Genomic DNA, 25,303 nt, shown 5'->3' with positions numbered 1-25,303 from the left:
TCTCCTTAGGTGGAGGAAGTGGGGATGAGATGAAAGTATTGCACATTTGACCAGTGTAGAACAAGGATTCTTAAAGGAAAAGGATATTCTTTGTTCTCTTTTCAGTAAAGTGTTGACTCAAACCCTGCAATTTCCAAAGAAAGGTCTGGCTCTAGGTGATTGGCTCCTGGGAGATCACCTGGACACTCCTGCAATAGTCTGCTAGATAAAAAATGTCTTTCTTTCTTTACCTGGGGCCTTAGGTCATGCCAGATGGTTGATGTTGACAATGTGATCTATGGTGGGGGTCTTGGACCTTTAAATGTTGGTTTGAATTCTACAGGGGCTGGAGACGGTAACTAAGATCAGCCATGTGGGGCACCATAACCATAATGGAGCCCCAATAAAAACACTGGACCCAAAGCTCAGATGAGCCTCCCTGTTGGCAGTACCTTTCATATTATCACACATCACTGCTGAATTAAGCACTGTCTATGCATTTCCACTGGGACCAGACACCTGGAGACCTATACCTGTTCCTCCTGGATCCTGCCCTATGCAGCCTTTATCTTTGCTGATTTTAATCTGTATCCTTCCACTGTAACAAACTATAATTATGAGCAAAGCAGCTATTCTGAGTTCTGTTTGTCCTTCTAAGGAATCAGTGAACCTGAGGATTGTCTTGGGGATCCCAATATCCTCTCTCAGAGTAAATGATAAAGATAGATTAAGTTGCAGGGTGAAAAACAGGAAAGAACTGAATGCAAACTCTGCCATATACTGCCTGGTGATGTCAGGAAAACCACCTGACCCCATAATCTTTTTGAGATTTCAATAAGATTCCATACTAGATATTCATCTAATATTTCAATAGATATTCAAGGAATGTGCCACTGTTTTAATCATATATGTTCAAAAAGTGGTTAATGGTAGAGGTTATTGTTTGGCCTAACTGTGAGCTTCTGCACACTATTCTAAGTGTCTTAGGTTTGGTAAACTCTCTAAATTTAGGCATATGTCCCTCCATACTTTTGAAGAGGGTATGTTCACAGTTTGTAGTCAATAAATTATTGTTTTTATACAGTGAACTTGGCTACCATTGCTTCTGTCCTTATCTTGACCTTAGGCCTCTGGTTTCAAGTGAAGACCTTCATCAATTGATGATGAGATTACATCCTGTTATCCACCATAAATTGAAAATATCACACATTGAAAATGTATTTAATACACTTAACCTACCAAAGATCATAGCTTAGCCTTACCTACCCTACAAATGCTCAGAACACCTAATTGGGCAAAATCGTCTAACACAAGGCCTATTTTATAATAAAGTTCTGAAAATCTCATATAATTTATTGAATACTATACTGGCAGTGAAAAACAGAATGGTCGTATGGGTACAGAATTGTGGTATATGTATGGGTTGTTTATCCTTTTGAATGTCTGGCTAGCTGGGAGCTATGGCTTGCTGCCACTGCCCAGTATCACAAGAGAGTAAAGTACCACATGTTGCTTGCCTAGTAAAAGATCAAAATTTGAAGTATGGAAGTAAAAAATTATGAAATAAAAAGTCATAAGTGGAAGTAATTGGAGTAATGTCGAGTGCTGGACTGTACGTCATCTGTTTTCCTTCAATTGTACAACTGGTATAGGCTTGGGAGTAAAGTACCTAGAACAGTGCCAGAATCATATTTGGAACTGAATAAGTTCTAGTTGAACATGAATATGAACATCTAAAGGATTTCTTCCAATCACTACTTTATATATATATTCTTTTTTGACCAATAACTTAAAAAACAAAAAAATAAAGATGTAATAAAGATGTAGAAAATGGGATAAAATACAACGTTTGCACAGCTTTTATCAATGGTTACTGAACCAATGGTTTTCCCCCATTGTGGGTTAAGTTGTGTCTCCCCCCTCCAAAAAATGAAAAAATATATCAAAGCTTTAATTCTTAGCTTCTGTGAATGTGACCTGACCTTATTTGGAGACAGGTCTTCGAAAATGAAGTTAAGATGAGGCCATACTCACAATGGTAGGCCCTAATTAGGTCACCCTAATCCAATGAGTGCTGTTCTTAGGAGAAGAGAGAAATCTGTACACACACACACACACACACACACACACACACACACAATGGTCATATGAAGATAGAGGCAGAAATTTGAGGTTGGCTGCCACAAGCCAAGGGATACCGAGGACTCCCAGCAACAGTAGAAGTTAGGGACAGGCAATGGAGGGTTTTTCTTAGAGCCTTCAGAGACATCATGGCCTACTGACGCCTTGATCTTAGATGTCTAGCTTTCAGAAAAGTTGGAGAATGTATTTCTGTTGTTTTAAGCTACCCAGTCTGTGGCACTTTGTTATGGCAGCCTTAGGAAATGAAGACATCCCCCATTAAAGCTTGTCACACATGGGTCTTTGGCTTGTATCTGGGTTTATTTCCTTGACAGAAAGTAAGCTGCCTCGTGAAAGATGGAAGGAACCAGCCAAGAATGTGGAAGCAGAAGGAAGTGACTCACCCTGGGACTTCGGCCAACTCTACTCAGGTAGTACAGGAGTCCTTTGGCATGGTAGATTGTTGGCTGGAGATGAGCACTGGGAGAGAGCCATTGTCTGTTCAAATCCTCCCCCTTCAGTGAGCATCTGTGACTGCAAGAACAAACAAGGAGCAAATAAATACTTGTTGAGAAGAAAATAACATGGGAAAATAAAGCTCGACAAGACAAACAAACTAATGAATCCAACGTCCCTCTGACTTCTGCCCAATTGGCATCAATTGCAGATGTCCAGAAAGCTGCAGATCTGTCATTTAAGCTCCCAAAGTGTTGTGATTATTCACAGCCCCCAAAAGAACTGGAAGCCATGTTTGACTTGATATTGGGTTATCACAGTTTTAAGACAAAGTTTGGGAAACGTAGTTCCCCATTATATGCATCCGCAAAGAATGAATTTGATAAATTTCTCTGGGCTCTGGGACCTTCAATTCTACGAATAATTAAGTTGAGCTCAAACTGTCATGCTGGGTGTGTTATATACACTATTTCCAGCTGGCCCAATAACTCTGCCAGGTGGATAAGTATTCCATCCCAGTGAAGAGATTGAAGCTTAAAAATATTATATAAATGGCCCAAGATCGCATAACTAAGAACTGGGCTTTACATCCAGGTCTATTTTCCTCTGAAAAAGCATAAGACTCTTTCTCCTATCACCATGCTTCCTTTCTATCCATACAGATGACAGAAAACACTTGACATTTACCCAAAGAATCAAAGTACCTTTTTCAAAGATATCATCATGGAATACTGGCGCTAGAAATGAGCTCAGCGTCATCCATCCCCTCATGTGGGAAATGGAGATGTTCACATCTGAAAGTATCAACTTACTTTACAAAGTTGACGCAGCTGGTTGATGCAGCTGGTTAGAACAGTGCTGCCTGCAATTCAGAGGGAAGCTGAGACGCTGAGCTCTCAGGTTAAAGTCATCCAAAAAGAGATACTCAGAGAGGACCAAGTACAGCCCATGCTCAGGGGAGGCCCACAGCAGTCCTGCTAAGATGCTGTTTACTCAAGATCCCTAACAAGAGAGATGCCACCAATTGAGGGGTAGCAGTCTAGCATCCCCATCAACCTTCTGCCAGCCCCACCCCACATCTCCTGTTGTCCTTCTGTACTCTAGCTTCATCAAACGAGTCACAGATCCCTCTGAGCAACTGTGTCTGCTGTCCCTTTGCCAGGACTCCCCACAGCTCCATCCCTTTCTGATTATGCAACTTTCAGGGAAACTTTTCCTGATCCCCAGGCCATTACATTCTGCTCCTATTTGTTGCAATAGCTTCCAGAGGTCCCATTAATCAGAGTCCTCATAAAACCACTTTGGGTAGGGTTTTACAGCTATTTAGTTATTTTTACCTCTCTTTCCTTGGACTGTGAGCCTCCTGGGGGCAGGAACAATCACTTTATTACCATCAAAACTTTAATAACTGTCAGAATTGGTATTCATTAAATAATTTGGAATGAATAAGTGCACTAGCATTTAATTATAGAATCAGATACATTTTCTGTGCTTTTTAAAAAATCACTATTTTCAATAAATCTTGGAGATGGAAGGAAAGAGGTTCAGCCTCCCTCTTTCACCACTTTCTCATCTTCATGTTTCTGAAATTATCTTTAAATATTAGTTGCCTGCTGCTTGTCAGCCTCCTCTTACAGCTCGCTGGAAACCAAAAATCTTTAGATTAATCATTTATCCCGATCTCACCATTAAAATATTTTGACTTGAGAAATAGTAGGTTTTTTCATCTTCTTCTCTGACTTTTTTTGTTCTTTTCTCGCTATTTTTTCCTCCCTTCCTCTTTTTAATAGCAACGACATCTAGAAATAGGGTTTATCTGTTCTGCTTGGCGACCAGGGATGGAGGTAAAATATAAAGGAGATCTTTAATACTGATAGGAACAGAAAGAAGCAGGCATTCCAGACTTGCTTCAGAGCACATTTGCTGTGTTTAAATGAATTTCTTTTCTCAAATCAAGATACTTGAAGGCACATCATCCCAGAGCCTCAGGACACTAACTGCTCTGTGACTCTCCTTGCCTTGACCTGGATTTTCATCAACACTGGAGATTTATTTGTTTTGTTTTGTTTTTTCTTGGTAACATTGAAAGTGATGAAATCAGTCAAGATACCTTAAAAGCATTTCTATTTGTATAAATGAAAATGCAAGTATTATATATGTCCAGTAGCCATCAATTCCATGTCACCTCTCTCTTTCTATATGCTCTGTGGAGACCAAGTACAGAGACAATGGGAAAAAGCTTATAGGTCACCACATAGCAAAACTATCATTCTAGATTACAAGTTTCAAAAATAGAAAAAGTGAAGTTTATGCCTCAATCAGAATAAGCCCTGGGTTTAGGGTTAAGAAGACCCACTCCCAACTCTCAGTTCTGTCACCAGATATGGGATTTGGGATGCTCTTTCAGAGTTAATATTTTCACAAGCAAAAAAAAAAATATATATATATATAGCTATGCATAACCTGCTTCCCTGAATCATTTTGAGGATCAAATAAAATAACGTCTTCTAGAGAAATATCTATATAACTGTATTTCTACCCATGTCTCTATGTCATGTCCATACCTATATCCATGTGAACATCCCCATCTATGTCTGAATGTACATCTTCATCCCTTTCTATAATGCTCAGGGATGGAGAGAAGTACTTGGACTATGTTTATTGGTTCCTCTCCTCATCTTATTTTTTTTCATTATGAAGAATAATGAAGGAGCTATATGCAGGTTTATTGGAAGGGATACTTTGGTTAGGAATCCCAAACAAAAGGCTGTGATCAGTTTCAATTACCACTTGAGCAGACTTAAAGGTGAAAGCAACAAGACTAAAAAGAAAAGAATTCATCTAAGAAAAAAGTATAAGGGAATAACTATGTAAATTGGACTTTGGGATATTAAATAGTGCAGAGGAGATTGGCAGATGGCACCTAAGATTATCTAATTACGTGGATTTGGAGAAATTGGACCCATGTAAGACTGAGGAACCTGTTAGTGTCAGGTAAATTTTGTTTTGCGGTTGGAGACAGTGATGCATTCCCTTCATACCCAAAGGTTGTATGGATTTGGAAGCCCATATTTTTGTATTTGTATTCAGGGCTCTGCATGGCTATGATTTGGAGAGTATCTCTATGTATGCCTATTGCTACAGCAGTTCCTATACCTATGCAATTGCAGATTATCACAATATGTACTACACGTAACTTGAGTGCTTTTCCTTTTAAAGCAAATCCATTTGCTTCCAATCTCCAAATCCATTTGGCATTTTGTGTTAATAATATCAGAGATTCATGCAGTCAGAGAAACTGCTGCTGTTCTTCCCAGAGATTTGTTTTAAGCATTTGAAGATGAAACGTACCCAATCTTATTATCTACTGTAGCATTTCTGAAATGACAGCTGCTCCCTCTATGTGGAGAGAATTAGCAGATGGACAGCTATGACTGGCTGGCAATAAATTCAGTGTCTCTAATTTCTGAAAAGGGGTCATCCCTCAAATAGAGTTTAAAGTCCTGCTTTGCTTATAAGAATAAAATAGTGAGCATTGCTACTTTTTTCTCCATTGAAAACTACAAACTTACATAGGAAAAAAAAATTCTTTTTAGTTTTAATAGGTGAAGCTATTTGATCCAGCTAGTGTTTGCTGTTTTAAAGCTTTATTTCACTACAGTCTAAGAAAATGCTTATATGCACTGAATATGCTGGACCTTGGGGGACCAACCATCTGGTTTGTCCAGGTATGTTGCAGTTTTAGCTTAAAAATCCTACATCCCAGGGAACCCTTTAGTCCCTGGTAAACCAGGGAAGTTAGGCCCCCAAAAGCTAGATCTCAGGGTGCTGAGGTGGCTCAGTTAGTTAAGCATCTGCCTTCAGCTCAGGTCATGATCCCAGGGTCCTGGGATCGAGCCCCTTGTTGTCCATCACCTGGCTCTCTGCTCAGTGGTGAGCCTGCTTCTCCCTCTCCCTCTGCTTCTGCCTGCCCCTGCTTGTGTATGCATGCTCTCTCTTTCTCTCTCTCATCCTGACTCTGTCAAATAAATAAAATATTTTTTAAAATAGTAAAATAAAATAAATAAAGGTAGACCTCAAATTCTAAAAGGTGTTTCCAAAGTAGAATGCAGGCCAGAATTTGGCCTCTTTCACATTCACTTTGAACATTTTAGGTGGGATGTATGTATCTTCCCGCCAGCCTACCTATTTTTACCTCTGACTGGTAAACCTGTGGTTTTTGGTAGGATGTATTTCTTCTCTTGGGGGAAAAAAATATACAAAAAAAGCCTCTGATCTCCTGAAAATAGCCAAACAAAAGCATCTCAGCTGAAACTACTAAACAATGAATCAGCAGTGCCAGTCCTAAGAGGTTACTGAATACAGGAGCAACTAACTACATGAGACCCAGGCTTCAAAAGCCAGACAACCTAAAGGGAAATGATGTTATTAGAATTCATTTCTTTAACATTAATTGCATATTTTCCTATCTGCTAAGAATAGTAATTACCCTGGCCAGCAACTGGGAAACAGGTAATATAACTAAGGGTCTTGACAAGCAGACCCTGAACTACCAGGATCCCTAAAACAAAGGAAGTCAGAGAGAGAAGGAGAAGCAAGTAAATTCCTAAAAGAGAATCCATCAAGCTTCAGTAAAACAATAAAATGATGTAAAAATCTCCCATCCATCTGTGACTGGATAAATGGAGAAATGGGGCCCATCAGACTGAATGAATGATACCCGGCTTGATCATTTTAGTGTCCCCAGGCACAGCCAGCTCTGAAGTCTAAAAAAAAAGCCGTGTATTTGAGATTGAGCAAACATCTTCACTATTCACCGCACATCCTAGTAACAGGAAGCAGCATGATGCAGGAGAAGAATATTTATAAAGGTAAAGAGACGCATGGAAGGTTCAGGAATAAGATGGAACAGCATGGGGTACTATTAGCCAGACATTGCACCCAGAGCTTTCTAAATACACACTGCTTGGATAGAGAAAAAGGGAAAACCAATGTCAACTTCTTCATCTTAAGACCAGGGCTGCTTGTAAAGATACAGGCCATTAGGGTTACCAAGGACAAGTTAGCATGGCCAGGATGGTGTGTGTGTGTGTGTGTGTGTGTGTGTGTGTTTGTCATGCAAAGTGCTCAGAAAGTCAACATCTAGAGAGCAGGGAACAGAAGTGACCAAGCCCAGGTGTGCCTCAATACCTCTAACACCCAGCAATATATCACTAAATGGCTGACCACCCCAGAGCGCATGTAGAGGAAAACTTGAAGTCTTTAAAAAATGGACCAGAAGAACTGACCTGGGTTCAAACGTCAATGTCGTTAAGCAAGTTACACAGAGTTGACACTGGACTTAGGTTAGTCCAAATCTAAACCAATTAGTCTTTATGCCCTTGTTTCTCAAAGTATGGGCACCAACCTGCAAGCTTGTTAGATATGCAGAAATGTGGGTCCCACCCCAGAATCTGCATCTTAACAAGACCCCAGAGAATCTGTATGCACCTTTAGTGTGAGAAGCAGTGTTTTCTACTATACACTGGGGAAAGGAAGAAAATTAACACTTATAAAGAAATCATGTATTTTACAAAGGACAGTATTGCTCACAATTTCAGGAACCTAAAACACATGCTATTGAGAACCTCTAGCATCTCACCTGGAGCAGCACCATCTCCAAAAGTCTGGTTACACCTGCCCCTTACCCCATTTTCCCAGCTATCATATTAGTTGCTTGCATGTTTTCATTTGAAAACCAATAGAGTGAAGATGAAAATGGGTTTTCTCTGGGTTATTTTGACAACTCTGATTTCATAATACCATTCAAATACCCAATGGAACAATTCAAAAGATAACAAGGTAAGGACAAGTTCAGTTGAAATCAGGCTAGATTAGGGGTGCCTGAGTGGCTCAGTTGGTTAAGCATCTGACTCTTGGTTTCAGTTCAGTGCGGAGTCGGCTTGAGATTCTCTCCCTCTCCCTCTGCTCCTCCCCCCACTCGCTGCACACACATGCATGTTTTCTATGTAAATAGATAGATAGATGATAGATAGATAGATAGATAGATAGATAGATAGATAGATAGATAGATGATAGATAGATAGATAGATAGATGATAGATAAAATCTTTAAAAGAATTTTATAAAAATGAAATCAGACCAGAGTAAGGGGTAGGCCAGCTTGGCAAATAGACTGAGCCCCCACAATATCAGTTGTTTAAATCAAAAATATATAACCAGTTAATTCACATTTCTACACAGCATTTGATCCCATATACAAATGATTCAATAAACACAGGTATCATTCCCACTGACACAGTTAATACTAAGGTTGAGGTTTCTAAAGTTTTGTCTTGAGACCAACAACTATCTGTGAAGAATTTGCCAAACACATGTAAGTCAACAATAAGATCTTAGGCTCTACCAGCAGTTCTGAGGCCAGCCAGCCAATAGTCACTTGAATTTACCTATTACTGCTGGATGACATTTTGGACCACATCATATTACTTAACAGATGTAAGTAAGAATTATTTCTTTAATTTCTGAGATTTTAAATCCACTAATAATCTTTGCAAAAAGTTGTCAGAATGGGAAATTATAAAAGAAAAAATTAAAAAACCAAGAACTAATGATAATCTCCATAATGTTAAAAAAGAAAAAAAAATCCTTTGAAAAAAATTTTTAAGACTTTATTTTTTATTTATTCCTGAGAGACACACACAGAGAGAGAGAGAGGCAGAGACACAGGCAGAGGGAGAAGCAGGCTCCCTTCTGGGAGCCCAATGAGGCACACAATCCCAGGACCCCAGGATCACAACCTGAGCGGAAGGCAGATGCTCAACCACTGAGCCACGCAGGTGTCCCCTTTGAAGAAAAACTGAACACTCATTTCCTGACAAAGACAGCCAAGAAAATGAGGATGGATGGATACTGCCTACTTTACAAGTTAGAGTAAGATATAAAGTTATATTTAAAAGGCAAAAGTATTGTATAAAAACATATTCATTAATTCATCAAATATTTATTATCACATCTATATGTGTCACTCTTCTCCTGAGGAATACAAAAGTTACCCAGCCCTACTAGGAATGTACAGTCTGGGGATTATCATCAAGGGGCAGCACGAGGCAGACATCCATGTACATCTTGTTCTGCTAATTTCTTAGCACCAATTCAGCACAGTGACCAGCATGTGGTAGGCAACTATTCATTATTATCTAAGGAATAAATGAAACCCAAATCCCCATTTTACTACTGTCAGAATATTTCTTCTCTGGGCAGCCAATATCTAAATTAAAACTGTGACTTTTTTCTTTTTTTTACTGTCAATTCAACAGATTTAATTATGGGATATTGATTTTTCCTATCATCTCTGCCTTGGCAGGGGCCTCTGTACTGCTGCTGTCTGCTTTGGATTAAAAGTCACTGTACTTTCCTTGTTAGGGAGAAACTTTTTTTTTTTTTTTAAGATTTTTATTTATTTATTCATGAGAGACAGAGAGACGGAGGGAGGTAGAGACACAGGCAGAGGGAGAAGCCGGCTCCATGCAGGGAGCCCGACATAGGACTTTGATCCCGGGTTTCCAGGATCACGCCCTGGGCTGAAGGCAGGCACTAAACCACTGCGCCACCCAGGCTGCCCCAGGGAGAAACCTTTGATGAAAAAATTCCATATAAAACTCAAAACCATTAACACTGAAAAAATTAAAGTTTGTCGTTTTTTGTGTTGTGTGTTTTGTTTTGTTTTTGTTTTTTTGTTTTTTTTGTTTTTTTTGTTTTTTTGTTTTTATAAAATTGCTGTGGAAGTTTCATTCCCCTTTCCCAATGCAAGAGTTGATGAAGAAGTTTTTAGCTTAGGAATGCCTGGGTGCCTCAGTAGTTGAGCATCCGCCTTCCCCCTCAGGGTGTGATCCTCAGATTCCAGGATCAAATTCCCTATTGGCTCCCCCTAGGGAGCCTGCTTCTCCCTCTGCCTGTGTCTCTGCCTCTCTCTCTCTCTGTGTCTCTCATGAATAAATAAATCAAATATTTTTTAAAAAGAAGTTTATAGCTGAGACCTTCTAAAGAAGCTCAGAAATTAGGGATCTTTTGTGGACCAGGAGATTAAATAGCACTCCATGTTTCTCTTCTTGAATGGAAAGAATTCATAGCTTTTTACTTCTCTTTTTCTATGCTTCAGAGACTCATTTCACATTAAGGTCATTTTTCCTTATGGACCAGAAAGCAAGCCATGCATTTATATCTCCCCAGTGAGTTCATCAAGCCAAAAGGGATCTCTAGAGAGTAACAACTCCTTCCTTCCCTGCTAACTAGGAGGGATAGCAAGAAAGGTGATTCTCTGTTTTCTCTAGAGGACGTCAGTGTGTTTAACTCTGGTGTATAATAAAATCCAGATGAGTCTCTTGAGGCAAGGAACACAGATGAAAAAAAATAATTTCTGCTGATTGGTCTTCATGGGTTCCTGGACCTAATTCTGACCTGGGGTGGAGTGTAGGGATGGGAGTATTTCCCCCAGACAAAACACCAAGCATTTCTCATAAGACCAGCAAGGCATCTGAGAATTCACCTCAATTCTGACACTAGCCAGAGACAGAATCAGATTCCACATGGGTTAAGGGTGACTGCCCTCACCCCCACTACAGATGCCATCTGTGAGCCCCAGGCTTACTTGTGCTTCTGATCTACCAGTTACAAACTGGAGGTTCCAGTGACCTCCTCCTTAGGCTTGATTATTTGCTACAGGGGTTTGCAGAACTCAGAACAACACTTGTATTTACCAGTTTATTAAGGATATGATAGACAGCCAGATGTAAAGTATGGAGAAAGGGTATGGAGATTCCATGCCCTCTCCAACACACCACCCTCTCCAGTATCCACCTGCTCACCCACCTGGAAGCTCTGCTAATCCTTTTGGGTCTCTATGGAGGTTTAACCACAGAGTCGTAATTGACTATGTCATTGACCATTAGGTGATTCAAACTTCAGCCCTTCTCCCCTTTGCTGAGGTCTGGAGATAAGACTGAAAACTCCAACCCTCTCATCACATAGTTGGTTCTCTTGGCAACCAGTCCCTGCCACTGAATGGGGTCCACAAGTCGCCTTCATTAACATAACAAGATATACAAGTATAGCCCTTATCACAGGAAATTCTCAGGGTTGTAGGAGCCAAGAACTCTAGACAAAAACCAAATGCATATGAAAAAACATATTTTGGTCAACTAAATGACCAAATATGTATTCCTTATAAATCACGACTTCTTGAGACACCTGGGTGGCTTAGTGGTTGAGCGTCTGCCTTGAACTCAGGTTGTGATCCTAGGGTCTTGGGATGGCATCCCACATCAGGCTTCCCGCAAGGAGCCTCCTTCTCCCTCTGCCTATGTCTCTGCCTCTCTCTGTGTGTCTTTCATGCATGAATAAATAAAATCTTTAAAAAATGACTTCTTATAAATCGGGGGGTTTCAGTAGCTATGAAACATTAACCTTATCCCCTAAAAGCAACAGGATCACCAATGCATCCTGGGTTTTAAAAAATGGAGAAAATTATCTGGGAACTCTGGAGTTCCTTTTCCTTGAAGTTCTGGCAAAAGAAAGTGGAGACAGGAATGATAACACTTACAGTGCTGAAGAGAAAGTCAGAAAACAAATTTAATTTTAGTCTTGGCTTTGACACTTGTTACCATGCGATCTTAGGCAAGTTTCTTAATTTTGTTTGGCTCAGAGTCATGTTAAAGAAAGAAAAAAAAGATTAGGACACATGATCTCTATCCAAGGTGATTTTCTCCTTTAAAAATCCATAATTCTAGAAAAGAGTTTCAAAAGAAAAGAGAAAGAGAGAGAGAGAGAGAGAGAAGGGGAGAGGAGCAGAGGAAGGTGGGATATACAGTTTTATTTTTTGAAACTCAAATTCACAAGAAGAAAAACTGTCCATGATTTATCACCTCATACCTGAACTGCAGCCATGGCCTCCCCATTGGCTTTCTCATCTCTTAGCTCTCATAATGTTTCTCTCCCAGTTTGACATAATTCCAAAATGATATCCAAGTTCTTTCAATGGCTTCCCATTGCCTAAAAAGAGGATGTGTAAACCACTTTGGCTGGCATTCAAGATCTTCTACAAATTGGTCTCAGCTCACTAATCCAACTTAACCTCTTATTACTGCCCAATGAAAACCCAAGATGACAAGCAAGCCAGATTTCCCTGTTGTTCCCACAACAGTTTGTGCTTGCCAACCCATTAAATCCTCTCAACTGCTCATGGAACCATGTCTGAAATCTGATTATTCTCTTTCTTTTTCTTAGTCTACCTTCTTTCAGAAAACTTCCCAAGCCCTGCCCCTCCATGAGACCTTATTTGACTACTTCAATGTCTGTTCATAGCAATTTCTCCAACTTCTGAAATCCCTTAGGAAAACGAAATGGTGAAAAGTTTATGGGTTTTAGTCCCCAAAATCAGACTGTGTTCAAGTCTGGTTCTTACCACTTGCTACGTAAATTTGGCCAAATAACTTACTTTACTGAATGTAAGACTTCTCAATATCAAATAATAATCCTGCCTCTCAACCTCTACCTGAGGGTAATATTATTGGTATCTAACCCACTGGATTTTGTTTCTTTTTTTCCTTAGAATTAAGTGATGTAACACATGGAAGATACTTAGCAAAATGAGTAGTACATAATTCATGATCAACAAATGTTTGGATGTTTAAAAGCAATTCTTCATACCATTCATGTTTACATCACCACCAAATACTGTTCTGAGCTTTCACTCTAGTAAACTACATATTTAGATTATAAATCATTGGAGGAAAAACTAATTTGTATGTTTATTGAATCTGCTGCAATCCTTAACCTCATGGCCTACATTTAATGACTCTCCACAACCACTTGTTATATTAAAGCTTAGAGACAAATTAGACCATCAATATAGGGCTTTTTTCCTTTTTTGAGACTTTCAGTAAAGCATACAAGGAAAATTAAAATAAGAGGAAAAAAAGCTGTATTTATCACTTCATCCGCAAAATAGCTTCCATTTCATGTCTGAAGGGACTACATGCAACACACCAGGTGTAACTATCCTTTGTCAGACATTACAGGCAAGAAGTTGAAAAAAAAAAAAATTTAAAAAAAAAAAAAAAAAAAGGCAGCCCTGGTGGCTTAGTGGTTTGGCACGGCCCTTGGCCTGGGGTGTGATCCTGGAGACCCAGGATCGAGTCGCGCGTCGGGCTCCCTGCGTGGAGCCTGCTTCTCCCTCTGCCTGTGTCTCTGCCTGTCTCTCTCTGTGTCTCTCATGAATGCATCGATAAAATCTTTAAAAAAAAAAAAAAAAAAAAAGTTGAACTCCGGTTTTTCACCAAATTGAACATCAGTGGCCTGGAAAAAGTGTGGAAATTTCTTTCCTTTTTTTTTTTTTAAGATTTATTTATTTATTCATGATAGACATAGAAAGAGGCAGAGACACAGGTAGAGGGAGAAGCAGGCTCCATGCAGGGAGCCTGATACGGAACTCGATCCCAGGACTCCAGGATCGCGCCTGGGCCAAAGGCAGGCGCTAAACCGCTGAGCCACCCAGGGATCCCCTGGAAATTTCTTTATTCAAAACGCAATCTTCTAATAACTTCTTTTTCCTCATTTGTTGTCTTCCTTCTCTGTTGACATAGTCCATACCATTTCCACGCAGGGAAGATTTTGTACTGGCTTCAATCTTATCCACTTCTTCTGCAGCCCATTTGCAATCTTCAACTGAACTTCTCCCCGACCACCCTCTCTCTCTTTCTCTCTCTCTCTCTCTCTCTCTCACACACACACACACACACACACACGTGCACACACACACACACACAATTCCACAGTGTTAAAAAAAGCAAAGGAACGACTTGTTAGGTTTCATAAACAAAGAGGTAGTACAAACTATCTTTCCTCTATTCTAATAACTAGAATGGCTCCTCCATTCCTTTGGTTGCTCTGACCACAACCAAGTATCTTCTACTCACCTTCCATCTTCAGTGCCTCCTTATTTCATACTCCTCACCCCATTCACCAGCCAACCTTACATATTCTGCTCTCAAAATAAATACAGACATCAAGTACAGGTCACCACCTTCACTACCACCACCCTGCCCAAGAAATAATCACCTCTTATCTACACCACTGCAAAAGCCTAACTACTTCTGTTTTTGACAATGCCAACCCCCTTCCTCCTCATGTATTCTGCATACAATAGCCTGAGACTCTTGTTATCTCTCTGCTCAAACCCCACCAGTGGCCTCCTATCTCATTCTAAATGACAGTCTACCTTCCCACTAGAAGATAGGTTGAGTGATGACATGAAATTTATCTGTTTTTGCTCAACTATTGTATCCTCAGCACCAAGAACAATTGCTGGTACATGACAGGCACTTTATTGATAGTAGTGAATGAATAAAAGAATGAGAAAATGAATGAATGAATGAAAAAATGAATGAATTCTCCTATCTTTAGTTCCTGGGAAGCATATTTGTATGGTCTGAGTATATTTCAGATGGGTATGATTGAGCTTGGGTGTAATATGAATGGCTCCACCTTAAAATGATCAGATCCTTATCTTTTTACTGATGAAGAAGTTCAATCTTCTTCAAGGGTCTAGTTCCCTCAAAAATACTAGATACTTTAGTTTATTTCCACCAAGATCCAGAATAAAATCAGACAGATTTATCACTAGTAGCCTGGTTCCATTATTTTATTCAGGGAGCCATCTCAGCAATATGAGAAATTAAAACATGCTTCTAGCTAGGTATTATGGACCAGAAAAAAAAAAATTATCTTTGATCCCCTGTGTATTTTAAACTAAAATACACACTTAATCTAAACATATTTAATATACCTTTTACATCTCTTCATCAAAGAAAATAATTGTCAAAGTTATATTTCATAGGAAAATTCTCCTCTATAAGATAAAGTCTGCTTTCCTCCTTCCTCACTCCTCTAAAGTGAAAAAAATCTCAAAAAGATTAAGAAATAAAATATACACATTTATTCATTCAATGCCAACCAACCCTTTTATCCTAAAACAAGAAGCAATCCTTTAGATACTATTGCCCCCTCCCTTCCCCAGGATACAGATTGGGTAACCACAATTATCAGGAAGGTGTTGTTTTCTCCTTTCACTCTGTCATCTGTTCTAAATTTACATTTCACTGGTCTCTGACAAGGATAGTGCAGCAGATGGCAAGTGAAATCTAATTAGTGATGTCTTACAAGTTGTGTCAAGACTCTTCAATAAGGTTGTTTTGTTGAAAAGCCACTGCATGAGTGTTAGCTCTGTCCCCTGATTATAAGCAAAAGGAATCAGAAGGACTGGTCTTTATTTTACCTATTTCAGAGCTTGCCAAGTGGAAACAGCCTTTTTCCCAGGAGCATTTGTCAAAAACAATCAGAGGCAATTGTTGAACATCATAGATACCTGAGGCAGTAGAACAGTTGGCCAAACAATGGACTAACCACAAAATTTAAAACTAAAAGCTGGGGAAAGAAATGTTCATAGGTGGATTTGAAAAGCTCTCATCTATTCCTGGGAATATAAATGCATAGGATTATGTACATACCTAGACCTGTGTATATACCTGTGCTCAAGAAAGACCTGAGAAGACCCTGGGTTCTCACCTCTGACTAAACTTGAAGCTCTGAACAAGCAGGAAGACTAAGGCAGAGTTGTAAACTGCCTGACTGAGTGTTGAAGGCATGCCCTCAATAGGTCCATATGCTTGCCAGCAGGGTCTATGTTACTTATCAGTTCCAGGCAACTAAGAAAATCTCCATCTAATAATTAAATTGATCATGAAGCTAGCAAAGCAGAAACTTCAATGGCCACACATGACAAACAATAAAGACTTTATAGAATTAATTCAACGAAGTTACGAAACAAACAGCAAACTCTGGTAGACAGGAAGGACCTAATTTACAGAATTGTAACACTATGCAATTTAAAGTGTCTACTTTCCAGCCAAAAAATTATGAGATATATATATATATATATAGCCACCACTGCGCCCCCCAACACTGCATCCTCTGGTCCCAGCAGTGTCCAGAAGTACACCGTGGTCTCTCTTCCCCCTACAGGGGAGGGCAAAGGGGGCTCCACCTCCCATCCTTCCCCAGCTCCGCCCCCATCCTCAGCCCCTTCCCTGCTTGGGGGCAGTGCCCTGTGAGGGGGGAAACAGGAAGCTGGGATAGTCCCCCTCCAGCTCCCAGGACTCCAAAAAGTAATGGCTCCCAGCCCCCTGGATCTGGCTCTCCTCAGCCTGCACCTTAATGCTGTCACACATCTGCCAACCTTCTGTCCCCAACTCTCTCTCTCTCTCTCTCTCTCACATACACACACATATATGCTGGGTGGAAGGAAGTAATAGTTTGCTTCCTCCATGTTGTTATTATTATTATTATTATTATTATTATTTAGATATTATACAGCCAGTTCCTCAGAATAAAAGTTTGATTGTAAAAAAAAAAAAAAAAATATATATATATATATATATATATATATATATATATATATATATAAAACCCACACATATGAAATAAAACAGTAAATAGAAACTATCCCTGTGAAAGCTCAGATATTGGACTTACTAACAAAGATTTAAATCTGCTATTGTAAATATGTTCAAAGAACTAAAGAAAACCTGGCCAGAATAAAGGAAATTGTGAAAAACATATCTCCATGGATAGATACTATAAATAAAGAGGTTAAAATTACATAAAAGAACCAAGTAGAAATTGTGGAGTTGAAAAGTATGATGACTAAAATGACAAATTCACTAGAGATGCTCAACAGAAGATCTGAGCAGACAAATGAAATAGCCAATGAACTTGAAAATAATTCAATTGGGATTACCCAGTCTCAGGAACAGATAGAAAAAAAAATCATAAATAGTATCAGATTCCATTAGGACACCATCAAGTATACCAAAATGCACTTAATGGGAGTCACAGAAAAAGATGAAGGAGAAAGACAAACAGAAAAAATAGTTGAAGAAATAATGACCAAAACTCCTAAATTTGACGGAAAGCATTAATTTACACATGCAAGAAAGTCATCAAACTCAGGACAAATGACTCAGAATGGACAAATGACTCAGAGTCCATAATTAAACACACTGTAATCAAAATGTTAGAGACAAAAAAAATTTTGAAAATACCAATAGAGAAGTGACTGATCTTGTACAAGAGATCCACAATAAGATTAAAAACTGATTTCTCATTAGAAGCACTGGAGGCTAGAAGATCATAAGAGAACATATTCAAAGTACTGAAATAAGACTATCAACCAAGATTCATGTCTAGCAAAACAGTCCTTTAAGAAATGAAGGAAAAATAAGAAGATTCCAGATAAACAAAAACAGAGAATTCACTGCTAACTAATCTGTCCTACAAAAAATTCTAAATCCTTTAGAAAGTCTTCTAAGGGAAGACTTTCAAGCTGAAATGAAAGCATATTAGATAATAATGAGAATATACATTAAAAAAACACTGATAAAGGTAACTACATAGGTAAATATAAAAGATAATATAACCATATTTTATTGTAACTTTTTCTCCTATCTTATTTAAAAGTTAGCTTCCTAAGTGATAGTTTTAAATTGTGTTGATGTACATACATTGTATAAAGGTGTAATTTGTATGATAGCATAAAGGAAGGAAGAGGAAATGAAGCTATATAAGAATACATTTTTGTATACTATTGCATTAATCTGATCTGGATTGTTATAAATAAACATAGTAATCCCCAAGGAAAATTCTTAGAAAGGAATTATATAGAGACAGATTAACTTAAATGTCATACTAGATAATATTTATTTAATGCAAAACGTGGCAGTAATGGAGGAATGGAAGAATAACAAAAATGGACATAGAAGTATAGGAAACAAATAACAAAATGGCAGATATAAATCATCCCTGATCAATAATTACATTTAATGTGAATTAATTAAATCAATCTAAAGATAGAGATGAACAGAATGGATTTTTAAATAATAAAATTTGCAACTATAAGCTGTCAGTAAGAAACATACTTAATATTCAAAGACACAATAGGTTAAAGTAAAACGATGGAAAAATATGCCATTCAAACAACAAGTATAAGAGAGATTGAGTAGCTATACTAGTATCAGACAAAATAGGCTTTAAGTCAAAAGGAGTTTTATATGAGGCAAAAAAAAGGTTATTATAAAACAGTAAATAATCAGTTCATCAAGAAGATATAACAACTGTCAACATATATGTACCACTCATAGAAAGCTAAAATCTATGAAGTCAAAACTGACAGAAACAAAGTGAGAAATAGACAATTCAACCATAATAGTTGGAGATTTCAATTCCTCACTTCCAGTAATTAATAGGACAACTATATAGAAGATAAACATGAAAAGAGTTGCATAGCACTCTAAACCAATTAGACTAACACAACTATTGACCATTTAGTCCAACAACAGCAAAATGTACAATCTTCTCTAGTGAACATGGAGTATACTCCAAGATGGATCACTTAATAGATCATAAAGCAGCAATATCTTAACAATGGCTAGACCCTCAATGTCCTGGAAACTTTTCTTTCAGTTTCCTTAGAGACTGACATTATCCTAACCCCCACTAAATGAAAGTATATAATAAGTCCCTCCTCACAGTCCCAGTGCAGCTCTTTCTGCCCAATTCTGTCCCCATGCTATATAGTAAGAGCACCTTTTCGCATCAGGAAAAAAAAAAAGTCTCAATAAATGTAAAAGATTTAAATCACACAAGGTAATTTCTGTGACCCAAAGCCAAGGAAATTAGAAATCAATAACAAAAAGAAACTTGAGAAATTCAAAATGTGTAAAAAATAAACAATGCACCACTAAATAATCACTGGGTCAAACAGAAATCACAAGGGAAATTAGAAAAATCTTTCAGAGCAATGCAAAGAAAATACAATGTATCAAATGTATGGGACAAAGCAAAAGCAGTGCTTAGAGGAAAATATATAGTTACAAGTGGCTATATTAAAAAAGAGGAAAAACCTCAAATCAACAACCTAACTTCCACCTTAAGAAAATTTTAAAAAAAGGAAATTAAACCCAAAGCAAATAGAAGGATGAAAAAATAAAAATTAAAACAGAAATAAAGAATAGAAAAACAATAGAAAACTCAACGAAGTAAAAACTGGTTCTTGGAAAATTTATAAACTTTCAGTTAAACTGACAAAATAAAAGAAAAGATGTAGATGATTAAAATAAGGAATGAAAGAGAGAACAGTATAAACCTTATAGAAGTTAAAAGGTTTAAAAGAAAATGCCATGAACAATTGTACACCAACAAATTAGAAAATCTAAAAGAAGTCAGGGTGCCTGGTGTCCCCGTTAGTTAAGCATCCAACTCATGATTTCGGCTCAGGTCATGATCTCAGGGTCTTGAGATTGAGCCCTGTATGGGGCTCTGCACTCAGCCCAGAGGAAACTTGAGATCCCCTCTGCCCCTCCCCCTGCTTGCTCCTTCTCTATCACTCTATCTCTCTCTCAGATAGGTAGGTAGGTAGATAGATAGATAGATAGATAGATAGATAGATAGATAGATAGATAGAATCTTTAAAGGAAAAGAAAAGGAAGTAAATATATGAAAAAGACACAAACTACTATATCAGATTCATAGAGAAACAGAGAATCTGAACATAATTATAATAAATAGACTGAATTAATAGTCAAAAATGTTTCCAGAAAAAAAAAAAAATATTTTCACAGAAGAAAGCCCAGAACCATATGACTTCCTTGATAACTGCTACTCAACTTTTAAAGAATTAAAATCAATGTTCCACAGACTCTTTCAAAACATAAAAGGAGAAAAAACACTTTCCTACTCATTCTGTGAGCCTGGTATTACACTGATATCAAAACCAAAGATAACACAGAAAAGAAAACTAAAGATCAATATCCTCTATAAATGTAGATCTTAGTATCTTCCACAAAATAACTGCCAAATCAAATTCAACAATGAAAATGATTATACATGTTGTTCACAAGCAAGTGGGATTTATTCTAGAATTGGAAAGTCTGTTCAACATGAAAATCAATGCATGTTGAAAATCAATGTAATATAACATATTAATAAAGGATAGAAACACACATTATCATTTCAGTACACACAAGAAACCATTTTACAAAATCTAATACCTTTTTGTAATAGAAAATATGAAGACATAAACTAAGAATAGAAGGGAAATTCTTGAACCTACCAAAGTATATCTATGAAAAACCCACAGTTATCATTACATATAATGGTGAAAGGTTGAAAGCTTCCCTCTAGGAACTGGAATGAACCAAGAATATCTGTTCTCACTACATGTCCTAAACATTGTACTGGGTATGCTAGTCAGAAAAATCAGGCAAGAAAATGAAATAAAAAGTATCCAGAGTGGAAAGCAAGAAGTTAAACTATCCTTATTGGCGGGTGATGTAATGTGTATATAGAAAATTCCCAAGAACCTACCAAAAAATATTAGAGTTTATATATATATTATTATATAATGCAGGATATAAGATCAAAGTGCAAATATCAACTATCTTTCTGTATATTAGCAATAAACAACTTGAAAATAAAATTTAAAAATAATTCCATTTATAATAGCATCAAAAAGAATAAAATACTTTGGAATCAATTCCAAATTTCCTGGGAAATGCAAGACTTGTACTACAAAAATTTAAAGGATACCTAAATAAATGGAAAGATATCCCCTGTTCATAAATTCAAAGACTTAATATTGTTAAAATGGCAATACTTCTGAGATTGATCCAAAAATTGAACACAATCTCTATCAATATTTCAGCTGACTTTTTTTTTTAATCCAATGACCTGAACTTAAAATTCTTATGGCAATACATGGGACACAGAATAGGCCAAATAATCTTGAAAAAGGAAAACAAAGTTGAAAAACTCACATTTCCAAATTTTAAAATCTACTACAAAGATAGTTATTAGGAAAGTATGGAACTAGCATAAAAGTAGACACATAGCTCACTAGAAACAAAACTGAGTGTCCAGAAATTAACTGTCGTATTTTGGGTAAGTTGATTTACTGTAAAGGTGCCAAGACAATTCAATGAGGAAAGAAGCATCTTTTCAACAAATGCTGCTAGGAAAACTTAATATCCACATGTAAAAGAATGAATTTGGATTTTCACCTCAAATCACATATAAAAATTAATTCTGAATGAATCAGCATCCTAAATATTAGGAGTAAAATTATAAAATTCCTAGAAAGAAACAGAATTGCATCTTTGTGACCTTGGATTAAGCAATGGTTTCATAGATTTAGCACCAAGTGACAAAATAAAAACGTAAATAATTGGATTTCATCAAAATTAAAAACTTTTGGGCATCAAATGACACCATCAAGAAAATAAAAATTGCACAGAATGGGAGAACATATTTATGAATCATATATCTGATAAGACAAATAACCCAATTAAAGACTGGGCTAATTATTTGAATACTTCTCCAAAAAAGACTTGCAGATGACCAACAAGCACATGAAAAGATAATCAACATCATTAGGTAAATGCAAATCAAAACCACAATAAAATATCATTTCACACCCACTAGAATGGCTAAAATAAAACAGAAACTTTTAGAGAACGTGGATACATTGAAATTCTTATACATTCTAATGGAATACAAAATAGTTCAGCTATTTGGGAGTAGTTTTGCAGTTCCTTAAAATGTCAAGGATAGAGTACCCATATGGCCCAGTAGTTCCACTCCTAGAGATCCAAGAGAACTGAAAAATGAATGTTCACATAAAATCTTGTACACGGATGTTCATAGAAGCATTACTCACAGCAACCAAAAAAGTAGAAACAAGCCAAATGTCTATCAACTGATGAACAGATAAACAAATGTGGTATATCCATTCAATGGAATATTATTAAGTCATACGAAGTGAAGTACTAAAACACGAAAATAGGATGAGCTTTGAAAACACTATGCTTAGTGAAAGAAGCCAGATATAAAGAACAACATGTTATATGGAACTGTTTTTGTAAAATTTCCAGAACAGGCAAATTCACAGAGACAAAATATATTAGTGATTTCCAGGGACGTGAGGACAACAGAATTGGGAGTGACTATTAATGGGTATAACATTTCTATTGGGATAATGAAGATGTACTGAAAAAAGATAGTGGTGATCGTTTTACCACTTTGTGAATATACATTTTTTACAAGATTTTATATATTTATTTGAGAGAAAGAAAGAGAACAGGAGAAGGGGGAAGGGCAGAGGGAGAGGTAGAAGCAGACTCCCTGCTGAACTTGAAGCTTGACATGGGGCTCAACCCCAGGACCCTGAGATCATGACCTGAGCCAAAGTCAGACACTCAATGGACTGAGGCACCCCCACTTTGAGACTACATTAAACCCCACTTAATTACACACTTGAAATGGCTGAATTACATGGTATGTGAATCACATTCAATTTTAAAATGCAATTACCAAAATTGTGAAAAAATGCATTACATATTGCAGATACTCTGTCAATTAGCTCCCTAATTACTGAGGTTTTACTATATCAGCATATATCTACCTATTTACATACTGACACTTGGAATAGCCTATCTTCAGATTTCTTTTTTTATAGTTCAAATTTCCTATTTATTAATGATTTACTTGGAAATGAAATGTAAAGGAGCCTTATAAATAATGTTAGAAATTCAGAAGCTATATAGCTTGCTTTCCAAAATTTTTTTGCATTTACCAAATCATAGCAATGATAAATTGAAATACATCTAACATACTGAATATACTTATGTTAGTAACTAATTTTGCATATCTCGATTCTACTTGTTTATTAAGGGTCTTGCTTAAACTATATCAGGTGTTTTGACTTGTCCTCAATTTTCTTTCTCTCTCTTTCTTTCTTTCTTTCTTTCTTTCTTTCTTTCTTTCTTTCTTTCTTTCTTTCTCTCTCAAGATTTTATGTATTTATTTGAAAGAGAAAACCAGAGAATGAGCAGAGGGGAAGAGGCAGAGGCAGATGGAGAGGGAGAAGCAAACTCCTCACAGAGCAGGGAGCCTAGCATGGGGTTTGATCCCAGGGCCCTGAGATCATGACCTGAGCTGAAGGCAGATTCCCAACCCACTGAGCCACCCCAGGTGCCCTTGTCCTCAACTTTCTTTCACATCCTGTGAATCTCCAACCTTCATTCTAAAGTCAAGAACAAGGTACTGGTAAGTTCTCCGTAAAGTAATGGTCATCAGCAAGCCTTGAGACCGAGACAAAACCTCCCTCCACAAACCTGGCTGTATGAAAGGCATTTCCATCAGCAGACACCACAAAGCTCTGAAATTTCACCTATATGATGTTTATCTCTGTATTCTTCGGGAGAAGAAAATAGTGGTTCCAGTTGTTCATTTTGCCTGGTGAGTCAGCACGGCCACAGATGCTGCAGTTACTTGACTTTCTCACAGCTAACATAAAAATAGCTCAGAGTGGAGACTGACAAGCTCTTTAGATAACCAAGGGAGTCACACCTGAAAAGCTGCTAGGTATTAGCAGACGACATCCCTGATGCTATGATATGATGTTAATTAATTTGATCCTTCTGAAGAGGAAGGAGTATTCCCCTATTCCCCACCATTTACATAACAATTGAATGTTTCATCTGCAGACTTGAAACTTGGGTCTCCTGGCTGCTAACCAGGTCACTACTTTCACTGAACACCTCGTAGACAGTTTAAGATGGCAGAATGATTTATTTACCACTTTAGCTTTCCTCAATGCATTTAAAAACTCACAACTTCTTACTAGCTAAATTGAAGTTCTAAACCTCATTCCGTGGGGCACCTGGCTGGCTCAATTGGTACAGCATGCAACTCTTGATCTTGGAGTCATGAGTTTGAGGCCCATGTTGGGCTCAGAGTTTACACACACACACACAAACACACACACACTCACACACATTCATTCTGTGAACATAGTTGAGAACTGAACTATAAATACCAATTAGTAGAGATTGCATTCTTTGTTTTTTCCACAATAAATAAACCTATTCAATCTATATTTCTTTTTAGTCTGGATCAGCACCCTTCAAAGCTCTTACCAGGCAATCTTGCTCTAGGATCTTTCCCTCAGTTTTGAAAACATTTCCTTGTGTAATCTGAGCTTCCGTGATTTCATTTCACTTTGTCCAGAGTGTCTAGTCACATCCTTAACCTTTCCTAAACCCATACCATTCCTCTCTCCTGGAACCACAGTCCAGCCACAATCCCCAGGCCTCTTGTTTCTTTTGGAATAGAATAGACCATATTCAGAATTAACAATGGCAACTCTTCTTACTCTAGGTAGAAATGGTCACTAATCCTTTTGCTGACTTCTGTTGGTTGTCAGCTATTGTGGGCAAGAGTATCTATACTTAAAATTGTGTCTAACCATTTGTACTAAAAGGAACTTTATTTTGTATGTATAAAAAGAATAAACAGAGATCTCTTTACCCTTTGCTTCTCAGAGTTTTATAGAAAATGATATTAAAGAAGGAAATACTCTTCTATCTCCCCAAATCTATGATAATTATCCTCACTACTATCTTATATTCTTCAAAAGAATACACAAAAACAAAATGAAATACACCTTGCAATTCTCTGATATTACAGGGATATATGAGGATTAAAAAAAATAAGTACAGAAACATCTTAAGACAATAAAAGAATTATACAAACATAAAGTAATATTGCTATTTTATCATTACTTGAGGTTTTAATCTCTT

The 25,303-nt window shown here is 37.4% G+C and overlaps 1 protein-coding gene across 10 annotated transcripts in view; it reads right to left on the bottom strand.

The window, feature by feature from the left end:
- AGBL1 (AGBL carboxypeptidase 1) overlaps positions 1 to 25,303 on the bottom strand; it is a 561,424-nt gene that overhangs the window by 326,582 nt on the left and 209,539 nt on the right. For all 10 annotated transcript variants that reach the window (XR_012017745.1, XM_072799089.1, XM_072799044.1 and 7 more), the window contains exon 14: positions 2,505 to 2,634. Coding sequence is in view for 9 of the 10 variants with exons in the window: in XM_072799089.1 (XP_072655190.1) it covers positions 2,505 to 2,634 (130 nt within the window). In the remaining variant the exon portion in view is untranslated. The remainder of the gene's footprint in view (positions 1 to 2,504; positions 2,635 to 25,303) is intronic.

This window comes from Canis lupus, chromosome 2 (genome assembly GCF_048164855.1).
Source record: "Canis lupus baileyi chromosome 2, mCanLup2.hap1, whole genome shotgun sequence".
Taxonomy (NCBI): domain Eukaryota; kingdom Metazoa; phylum Chordata; class Mammalia; order Carnivora; family Canidae; genus Canis; species Canis lupus.
The sequence above is the reverse complement of the archived record's forward strand: the minus strand, read 5'-3'. Positions and strand labels throughout refer to the sequence as shown.